Raw genomic sequence first — 11,757 nt, 5'->3', positions numbered from 1 at the left:
ACCCACTGACTTTAATACAGTTGCATTTCACTATCATTTACTGAGCATCTACCTGTTGAAACACACACACTTACTGATGGAGATGTATAGGTACAGGAGATGGCAAAAGAATTCATGATGCAGGATGAGCCTCAAATGTGGACTGGACTCTGTCAAATATACACTGGGGAGGTGGGAGTGGGAGTGGGGGTAAAACCCAGCAATTGCACGTTGCAATCAAAGGCATGAACATGGAAAAGTTCAGCGTTTGTCAGATGATTGTGAACAGTTGACCCACATGACTAGGACATGGTTTGCTCATGTGTGTGTTGGTCACAGCCAAAGCAAGTCTGGCAGAGTAGGTAGGGGTCAAACTGGGGAGTCTGATCAGTGTATGCATGCCAAGTTAAGGGTTTCAATTTTATGCATTATGAAATCAGGAACTATCAAAACCACACTTTTTCATTCTGAATCAAAAGAGAAACAGAAAAAAATATTAGCTAATAAGGTATTAAGTAAAACAAAACAGTTACAAGAACGTACACTTAATGAGTAAGATGATTATTAGGTAGGTGTTGGGGTAAAAAAACATCTGGATTAACTTTTAACTAGAAAACTATAGGAGAGAAACACTGGGCACTGAAGGCCAGCTGATGTTTTGAGTAGAGCTATAATCCATGGAATTATACTTTCATTTTACGAAGTCTCTACCACTCAGTATAGGAGCAAATAAGTCGAACGTTTGAAATTGTGATAAACTAATTGACATCATGGATTATGAGATTAGTTCAAATTTGAAAGGATGGGCAACCAAAAGTCAGCAGGCAAATTCAAGAGGGAGTAAACTGGTCAAGGGTCAAACAATTTTAATTTACTTTTATTTTACCGAACAAGCATTTACATAAATGTGAAGGAATGTACGGGACCAACTATTAGTTTATCTAATCCTCATATTTATCCTATGGAATAGAGACTATTTAATGATGCCAATTTTACAGTTGAGAAAACTGAGTCCTGAGGAAATTTTAAAAATGTACTCAGATCACTGAGACAGTTAAATCTCTTGAACTCCCAACCTCAGGCGATCCGCCCGCCTTGGCCTCCAAAGTGCTTGGATTACATGTGTGAGCCACCACGCCCGGCCTAGACAGTTAACTCTCAACCTAGGGTTTGCATTCAATCATTATAAATCAAGAGCCAAGGTTCTTAATTACTATACTATGCTACAATTAAAAAGTAGGAGAGTGAGAAGTGAACATAGGCTGGGGTTAAAGTAAAATTGACAGTTTAGTTATAGAATAATAGCAGTTCTTGACAGTTACAAGGCTTGGAGTGTTGCAACAGAAGTGAAGGACTGAAAAATGGAGACAAAGTCACAGAATTTGAGGGAAGACGAAAAGAGTGGTTGATGACTCTCCATTAAGTTTTATGGAGCACTTGAGGATAGAAGGGCAAATCAGTCCTGACACCATGCCCTTGTTTATTCACAGAGGTGGTTGGTAAATAGTACCAACAAGGAGAGATAAACATGGAATTCTCCACAACCCCAACACACACACACACACACACACACACACACACACACACACACACGTGCACATGCACACACAAGCATGCACGCGTGCATGTATGCGAAAGCACACATCCAAAGGCAACAAACACCTTCTACCTGACAGAGCCTCAGAACAGGCAAGGTCCTCAGAGAGAAGAATTAGGATTGGGTAAAGGAAATAAAGTTGAAGACATGGCTTATATGGTAAGTCTTCAATATGTTTGCTAGATACTGGGAAACTGTGACTTCAAGCAAAACAATGTACAGAGGATTCTCGAATAACAATCCTTTCCTTCCATGACATTTTGTTATAACGTTGATGAGCAAAAAACTGGTTTTACTATGTACATTGTTCCACTTAAAGTCACAGCTTCCAAAAACCTATTACGGATGTTAAGTGACAACTTCCTGTGATCAGTGAAACATCTGGGAACTTTCATTTGTTAGTTTTTTTTTTTAATGGAGTAAGCTTTATAATAAACATTGTGTAAATGCCTGGCAGAAAAGACACACAACGGAAAGTGGTGGGAGGCAATGAATAGATTTTAAAAACTTTATTTTGGGGAAAAAAGGTACTACATATGTAAACACTGACAACAGTGTAATGTTTCCATTTAATAACCCAGGTAAAATCACCTAACAAATACTGCCACTATTCATCAATTCCAAGAAAAACAACTGTCATTTCAGGTGGATTCTTTGTGTCTCTGTGTTTTTACTGGACAGATGAAATTGCATAAGCTACAAATTGCTTCTCAAAATGTGGTCCCTGGAACAATGGCATCAGCATAACCTGGAAACTTGTTAGAAATGCACATTTTCAGGTCCCATCCCAGGCCAGCTGAATCAGATATACCAGTCCTGCAGTTGATTCTGATGTGTGATAAAGTTTGAGAACTTCTAACCTAAATCAATGTGTATATTTCTTTATGCTTAACCACCTGGAACTAAGAGCCAAATTCAACATTGACCTGCAAAACTTAATTTTAAGTGCTTGTTCACACCTATTTTTGTGCAAATGATAACTGCTTTTTCTTCTTTTCATTCTTCTGCTCTATACTGCATTTAATAAGTTATAACCCTTTTGGAGTAAGTATATATTAAAGTAACCACCAATACACATTTTTGAGGTCCTACTGAGAATTTGTTTTTAAAAATCTATGACTGTATAAGAATACATGTTAGCAATTTTCACATATGCAATTTTAGAAAGATAAAAATATATAGTATTGTTAAGAAAGTAGATGAGGAAGATGGATTGTTATTTAATTGACATGGTAAAGGGCCAGGCATTGGCATTAGAAAAGAAAAAGAAAGAAAACCAAACTTTGGATGAAGCTGATGTATAGTCAGTAAGAATCCACAGATTAGAGGACAATAGAAAAGAGGCCTATAGCATCATGTACTTTGAAGACTTTGGTGAAAATTGTAGCGATAATGCTGGGCAATAACAAGACTGCCTATAAGAAGAGCCTGAAGAAATGGTTAAGGAAACGGAAATGCAATGCATCTAGTGGAAGCTTGGAAAAAAGCTGGGAAACTCAAAAAAACAAAACAAACAAACAAAAAAAAAAACAGAGAAAAGGGGGTTGATTGATAGCACTTAAGAAAAGTGAATGGCAGGTCAATTGGATGAGATTCCTCCTGTGTTTTTGAATAATGTGGTGAGTTAACATTCTATCTGCAACTGTAGACAAAGTCTATGCGGGTTCAACAATGCAAACTGAAAACTCAAAAGCCTTCTTCTTAAAAGAAATATACTTCCAGTAGACCTAGAAATGGTTAAACTGCAAGACCAAATACCATCTTAGGGAGGATGGATGGTGCCTTTATTCATTTTCAGATGTGGAAAAAATGTTTGTCTTTATATGTTTATAATCACCCCAATGTGCTCCTGATAACACCTGAGCAAACTTTCTCTCTGGCTATCACTTCAATAGAAATTCACTGAACAGTAATATTTACTTTGGAATGAGACAGATTCCTGTAAGTTCTTAGGAATACAAAATAAATCCTGAAATGCAAATATTCAACCTTTATGAATAATAAATATATATTTAAAGAATGATATTCATATGGTTTATTTATAACCTAAGCAGGTGTGACTCTTAAATAATCACATTACAGTAAATCCTTTAGTGGTAGAAGAAATATTATCAAAAAGTTACTATTAAATTTTAGTAAAAATGCCTCCTAATAATAATTCTGAGACATCATGACAATTTATATTTGCTTTAGAAATATTAAAGTTTGGATTTATTATCACTATCATTCTAGTAGCAAGAATTTTTAATTATTTTTAACATATCCTATATACTCAAATTTATCAGATTATTGAGTAAGTTGCCAGAACTATATTTAGAAAGGGCTTCAGAGACAGAATAGACAAGCAAATGATCAGATTTAGAGTAAATGCTTGAAAAACATTTTCTTGTATTGCAGTGAGTACAGTTTGCCACCAGAGAGGGCTCAGTCACTGCTTTATTAAAGAGAGTAATTATTTTCTTTCAACCAAATAGAAATTCTCTACCTACCATATCCCAAAAGAAACAAAGCTATTGTTTAATTATTTATAATATCCAGAATCAAATACTATAAATGTCATTCTCAGGTTTAGCATTTGAGAAATCATGTCTCTGCTAATAAGAGAGTTAGTGCTGAAGACTGCAAGGGAGAGAGATTTCCACTGGGGAAATGGTGCAGGTTGCATGTTTATAGGCAATTTTCTTGCTCACTAATAGGAATGATTCTTCACATACTATAAATAAATACTTTATGAAAACAACTCAAAAGATACTTTCTAACAGCATCTTCTTAACTCTAAAGAACCGAGGAAGAGTTTTTATAGTCATATGATAAACATAATCAAGAAATAATCAGTAATAAATGGAACTTGATAAATAAGAACCTGAAATAAAAAGATCTTACTATCTTTTAATTGTCTGATTCTCAGTAGGAGGAAATTTTTACTATTAAGCAGGGTTGCTTTATTTGACAAAAATTATACAACCGTACTAGCGCAATTTTAAGTTAATCAATTTCCAGTCCTTTCTCCTGCCCCCAACCATGATAAGTAAACAAAATGAAAAACCACATACACTCAAGTTTATCCTCAGGTCTTCCTCTTTCAAGCAGAGACAGGTAACAGACAATGTCCTTCAGGTGGATTACTTCTGGGGAACATGTATTTGCAGGAGAAGTCCGGGGAGGGGTGATGGCACCTTTATTCATTCTCAGACCTGGAAAAAAAATTGTCTTTATATTTTGTTAATTATTTACAGTGATCTCAAACAGAAAACAAATTAAGAAAATAAAGAGATAACATACAGGCTACAGAGAAAATAATCTGTTTTAGGTATAGGATAACCAAATTCTCTGGAACATCAGTATAGCAGCTAGACGTAGCCACAGCTGTTGTAAATGAAGGAGAATTCTTTGGGATCCACACACATGACACTCCTCTGTCACCCATTGGAGGGTATTAGGGTCAAAATAATATTGCCCTAGGTGAGTTGGTACACATTTGAATGCGTGAAGACCCACTTTCCTAACCACCTTTCTCTGCTATCGGTAGTGACAGCTATAAATCAGTTGATAAGATATTTAAAATGGACCTTTCACAAAATAAAGAAAAAATGTGAGTCTTTCACAATATAATTTCCCTATTGATAACAAGTAATCATGCATTCAAAAAGTCATGTATTTGTTTTAAATATTTGCCAGTACCATGAAGAAGACATCCTTTTTTTAACCATCAAGGGGTCTGCCCATGAGTAAGAATAAAGAGAATATAAGCAAAACTCTGGATAAATACAAAGGATGTTAGAGAGGTAAAAACAGGTGAGTAGTTTGGTTTTGAAATGGTTCTGACTTTATTTCTGAAGCCCATTATCTATGTCTGTTCTATGTCAAGGGTATAGGTTGCTTATTACCTGCCTGGTGTTAATCTAACTGAAATACGTTCACAATAACTTGTTAGTTCCATTCTACCCAGAAGCTGCTGAACCCAGATTGTGTGTATCTAACAAGGGCTGAAGGTAAACCCCAATTATCCCTTGAGGTACATATGGCAGTTGAAGAGGTATTTGGGAGAAATATCTAATGGGTTGAACGGCTACTAGATTCCAAATCAACCAGGAGCTGCTGTAGGGAATAATTTGAACCAAATACAGTTCTAAAAGCCTGTCCTTAGCACAGATCCACATGGCTGCATATCTCTCACTCTAGTCTAGTTTTTCAATTTGTAACTTTCTGTGAATACCCATCATCTCTTAAAGCCATCTCAAGATACCCAGGCATTAATGTGCTGTGAAAAGTCTCAAGTTAGTTTTATCATGGTTGATGTCACTAATAAAGGCAACTATTTACTGAGTGCCTAATATGTGGCTGGAATCATGGTTGGCGCTTTAACACATATTATCTCACATTATTCTTACATGAACCCTGTGAGGTACAGTGCATAATCCCCATTTTACAGACTAGGGACAGTCCTACAGATTTTAATTTTTCAGAGTTTCACAGCCAGCAAGACAAGTCCATCTTGTTGTTTCTACACAGGTAGCTGACAAGCTATTTTTGTTCAAGATCAATCATAAACATGTAAGAAAAATAATTTACATCTTAATGCAGCACACACACGCATACACACATACAATCACTAGTGGAATTCAAACTTGCCCAGATATTTCCTTTTCTATATTAACCTACTCCTATTCTAGTCTATTCTTAAAGTTTTTCTCAAAGACATCTAAATTGAATTTACTAGCCACGAATGGTTCAAAAATCACAGTTTGAAAAAACACTGCTTGGAATCTTTCCATCCTTTCTCTCTTAAACGAAGTCTTACTCATTTCAAATGTGGCTTCATGTTTTACATTAATTCTACCCCTGTTTATAAAATTATCAACAGAGACATACATGGAATTTCCCTCTTAATAGAAGTATTAATGTATATCTAAAACAAACTAATAGTTATTTATGAACCAAAGAAGGCAGGGAATTAAAGACAATCCTGAGCTTCAAAAAAAAAAAAATGACCAAAATAATTGAAACTAGCCAACTAAAGCTTAGTCAGCTGCAGGAATAAGCAGTTCCAACTTATGATAAAACAAAATTTGGCACTGACCCTTGACATGACCATAACTTTCAGACTTGGAGAACACAGCACTTGAATTATGCTTGGATAATCTATGACCTAACTCATCCTGCTGATGAGCTAATCCTCTTTTCCAAGGTTTCCCCTTGTGGCACTGAAATGATTTAATCAACTTGATTTAACTCTTTTATAGAAAAATTCTGAACAAAACGAAAAGAAAATAACATGCTGTGACATTTATTTGAAAGAAGTCCAAATATAGTATAGTTCTTTACTTATTTAGAACATGGCCTGATCATTTGTTTATACATACAACTAAGGTACACGGTGTTTAATTGTCAGCTTTCATCACACTGAACACAAACAATTGAGAATGTAAAGACTGTATAATTTTGTCTTTTCTGTATGTAACGTATAGATTGAACATGAGCATACACAAATAGTTTGTATTTAGCATCTTTTTTGAAGGAATATGCCACTGTACTAAAATTATTTTTGATTGGAAAAATAAGTAATATTTTCCATTTTTATACTGTTAACTGAACATTTAAAGCTGTAGCATGTATTAATTACATAAAATATGGTTAACTGAATATTTAAGGCTGTATCTCATATTTAATTATGTCACAGTTTTACATTTAAATAGCTCAAAGCTTACATAAAATAGATATGGGCATATATTCCATCTATATATTGAAGGACTAATCAACTCTTCTTCAAGTACAATAGCAGCCAAATTTGAGAGATAAAAAAGAATGCTCTTCCAATGATAGAGTGCACTGAAGAAGAAGATAAAATGTTACAGACTTTTTATCATTATTACTTGGCAAAAAGAAAATTGTAGAACAGGATTTAATTTTTTAAAGACTTAATTCTTTTTAAAAAAGTTTGAGGCTCACCACAAAATTGAGACTGTAGAGAGATTTGAACACTGCTTGGTATCTTTCCTACATTTGCTTTACTAAAGTCTTGCTTGCTTCAAATATCTCTCTATGTTTCACATTAATTCTACTTTTGTTTACAAAGCTATTACCCATCACACATGCATATTCTTCCCCACTACCAACATTTCCCACGAAAGCAGTACGTTAGTTACGATTGGTTAAAATACATTGACACCTCATTACTACCCAATCTCTGTAATATACATTAGGGTTCTCTTTCTTTGCTGTATATTCTATGAGTTCGGACAAGTGTATAATGGCATGTGTCCACCATTATCGTATCTTTCAGAGAAGTTTCACTGTCCTAAAATATTTCTACTCTGTTTATCTCTGCTCTCCCACCAACCATAAAACCTTTTATTTTCTTGCTAATTTAGCCTTTCCCATAGCGTCACAGAGTTGAAATCATACATACTGGCTCAGACTGACTTTTTTCTCTTATAAAAATGCATTTACATTTCCTCCATGTCTTCTTACGGCCTGTTAGCTCATTTCTTTTTATCACTGAATGACATTGCATTGTCTGGATGTACTACAGCTTATTCATTCAACAACTTGATTAAATTTTGAGGTGTTTAATTAATGAAAAAGCTCACAGGCTTATTCCTGCTCCTACCACCTCCCCAACATCAGCCCACTTTCTTTTATGTTTCTTTATGTTTTCATTTACTTTTCTGAAAGCAGCCCCTAGTCCTCAGTCTAGCTCCACAGGGGTTATTTTTATACCTACTGTACCCTTGAAATTTTCTTTTTTGCCCTTTCCCTAAATCTGGCTGGAGCTCACTACTTATCTTCCTCGACTGCAGTTCACGACCCTGAAGAAGAGTCTTTTTTCCTTTTAAGCCGTTTGCACTAATATAATGGTTATTCAGAAGCTTAGGAGACAACATGTAAGGCCACCAAGAAGTTGCAATCCTGACTTCTTGACTACAGCTGAGATGGTAAAATGATAACATGAAATAGTAACTGGGATCCTCTCCAGCAGCAATGGTCTCTGGTGAGGAAGCTCAAAATTCTATTTTTCATTAACAAAGGCCAATTTTACCCACCCAGTCATCAGTGAAATTCTCTCTTTATTACTGAAATGAAACATAAAGCTGGACAAAACAAAAGGGTTGGTTTGTTTGTTTTTGGTCTCAAGCGGTCAGAACTAAATATTGCTTCAAAGCTTCAGAGCTAAATATTGCAACTGACCCTTAAAGTAGTATAACCTGCAGATTCTTCTATGTGCCCAAGGTTATACTACATTAAACATTTCATCACAGAAGTGAAGCAAATGTGTGCATATATAATCTATATACACACATCTATATATATATATATATATATGTATGTATATATTACAATATATAACAAAATACAAAATAAAGTGAAAAATAAGCATTGTAATTAGAGTGTATTAGTCTTATTAGGAATAATTATCTCGTACTTCGCATTTTTTTCCCTGGTAAAATAATTTCATTATATATACACATATATACATATAAACATATTCTTTTCTTCAAAGCTTTAGTTACAAAAAGTTGTTAGCATTAGTCAAATGGAACATTGCCTACCATTATCGTATTTCTAAGCACCTGATTTTCATTATAGTCCAATCTAGACAGTTCACTTCTTGAAACAATAACTTCAAAAGGTGTGTTTAATAGATAATTTTAATTCCAACCTTGGGTTCAATTATTAGTAGATAATTATAAGCTTTGGGTACCTGTTAAATTAGTGCCTCTGCTCCAGTTTGTTTTATTTTCAAATACTTGCATTTCAGATAATAAAAACAGTGACATTATCTCTATTTTTTAATGAAATAGTCAAAAGCAGTAACATGAATTACATTTCTTAATGTATAGGGCAGTAAAACACTCTAGCAGTTTAGCCTTTTCTTTTAAAATATTAGTTCATTTTACAGAAATATATCAGATTTATTTATCACATAGTGCAATTATATTTCCAGCATCCATATTATTGAGCATAATGAATAGCATAATCAAGAATAAAAATAGTTGATATTAGTATCATATGCTTCATGATTTTTACACTTAATCTTTCAACTATGCTTGTTGTAGTTTATTTATATAATAATTATCTTTTATTCTTTACACTTATCCAAACCGGCAGCAAACTGAGGTAGATGGCATTTTCAGCAAATAAGAAATGTAATAGAGACAGTGATTCCTTATAAAGAGAAGACAGATCGTGAGATACAGTCCCTGATATGAAGCTGGGATCAGACAAGCCTGTCTATGCATATACTCTGGTTTTCATCTGTTTGGACATTGGCAAAAACCCCAAACAAGCAATTAGAGGGAGAACGAGTTAAAGTGTAGGTCTTTGGGAGTAATGCTTTAAGAGCAGAGTAACCTCTGTGAAGGAACAATATTAATAACATCTCTGGCTGTGTGCAAAACAACACTTTTGTATAGTGGTCTTATTTGACTGTACAATTCCATTTTAAAGACGAGAAGGTAGAAAGTCAGTAAGTAAAAGGCTCGTGGTCATACAGCAGTCATATAGAGATCTCTCTACACCAGTATAATCCAATAAAATTTTCTGAAGGCTGAATGCAGTGGCTCACACCTGTAATCCTAGTGTTTTGGGAGGCTGACACAAAAGGATAATTTGAGGCCAGGAGTTCAAGCCCAACCTAGGCAAAACAGGGAAACTTCATCTCTACAAAAAATTTAAAAATTAGTCAGGTGTGGTGGCATGCACTTGTAGTCCCAGGTACTTGGGGGGCTGAGCAAGAGTGTCATTTCAGCCAGGAATTCAAAGTTACAGTAAGCTATGATCATACCACTGCAGCCTGGGCAGCAGAGAAAGATTCTGTCTCTTTGGGGGAAAAAAAAAAAAAAAAAAAGCCCACAAGTTTCCGCACTGTTCAATATAATAAAATTAACTATATATGGCTATTGACCACAATTATTAAGTAATTTAAATCTAAATAGCAATGGATAATGAGTGGCTAGCATATCAGGTTGCGTAGGCTATATACTACATGCCAGTGGATCATTGAAAGTTATTTAAATTACTCTCAGTAACTTGAATATATCTAAATATGGGACACAAAGAATTAAACCACCACATATTAAAAGAATACATGATGCCAAATTGTCCATATTTGCTACATTGAAAAGAAATTCCAATAATCTCCTTAAATTTCACTGTACAGATATTGTTCGGAAAGTATAATATCTTCAAAAATAAGAATATGTTGATTTTTTGGGGGGCAGGTTCTTACTCTGTGATGTCCAGGCTGGAGTGCAGTCGCATGATCCCTATAACCTCCACCTCTGGGGTTCAAGAGATTCTCCCACCTCAGCCTCCAAGAAGCTGGGATTACAGGTGTGTGCCACTACATCCAGCTAATTTTTGTATTTTTTGGTAGAGATGGAGGTTCACCGTGTTGTTCAGGCTGGTCTCAAACTCCTAACCTTAAGTGATCTGGGTGCCTTGGCCTCCCCAAGTGGTGGGAGTACAGGCATGAGCCACCGCGCCTGGTATGAATTGGAGTTTTATACTCTGAGCACGATTCTGAGTCTGGACAGAGAAAAATAAATCAAAGGAAACTGTCTCCTGCCTCTCAATAAAAGACCTTCGTTTTAAGGGTCTAGTTTTCAAGACTCTTAAGAGTGGATACATTAAACCACAAACATTTGAAAAGAAATTAGAAATCACAGCCATAGCTGAGAACTCTAAATTTTCATTTGCTACTTGGCCCATGTCTTGGGTTATCCATCATAATGCATTTGTGAACATGTATTTACATGTGTCCTTGCATGTGTAAACATGCATGTCTATTTGCCAAATCTTTATGTATGATTTCTGTTATTGCTTATATGTGTTTTTGATGTATATACAACTAGCATGCCTTTTATTATGATAAACACAATAAATATTCAGGAACCTTAAGATTAGTCATGTAAAACCAGATTCCAGGTCGATACTTGGAAGCATCGACCAAGGCAGGAAAATCCCATTTCCACAGAGCTTGCACGCCAGGGGATCAAAGCAAGCGTTCAACACCATTGCATATTTTCTAGCTATGACTAGGTGTTTTTATGAGTGAAATAATGTTATGATTGATTTGGTTCTCTGCAGAGTATTAAATCTCTTATTTCCTTTTACTAGAATATCACAAACTATATTTTTCAACATGAAAGTACAAAAATCTTAACACCACACTATCACTT

General features: G+C 35.0%; 1 protein-coding gene across 4 annotated transcripts in view; it reads right to left on the bottom strand.

Annotated features, from left to right (window-relative positions):
• Positions 1–2,070: 2,070 nt before the first annotated feature.
• LOC108294546 (diacylglycerol kinase beta-like) overlaps positions 2,071–11,757 on the bottom strand; it is a 191,096-nt gene continuing 181,409 nt past the window's right edge. For all 4 annotated transcript variants that reach the window (XM_017516429.2, XM_037734211.1, XM_037734210.1 and 1 more), the window contains one exon: positions 2,071–4,770. In XM_017516429.2, the coding sequence (XP_017371918.1) occupies positions 4,562–4,770 (209 nt within the window). In that variant the 3' untranslated portion in view covers positions 2,071–4,561. The remainder of the gene's footprint in view (positions 4,771–11,757) is intronic.

The sequence above is a fragment of the Cebus imitator genome, unplaced genomic scaffold, assembly GCF_001604975.1.
Source record: "Cebus imitator isolate Cc_AM_T3 unplaced genomic scaffold, Cebus_imitator-1.0 Scaffold587, whole genome shotgun sequence".
Classification (NCBI taxonomy): domain Eukaryota; kingdom Metazoa; phylum Chordata; class Mammalia; order Primates; family Cebidae; genus Cebus; species Cebus imitator.
The sequence above is the reverse complement of the archived record's forward strand: the minus strand, read 5'-3'. Positions and strand labels throughout refer to the sequence as shown.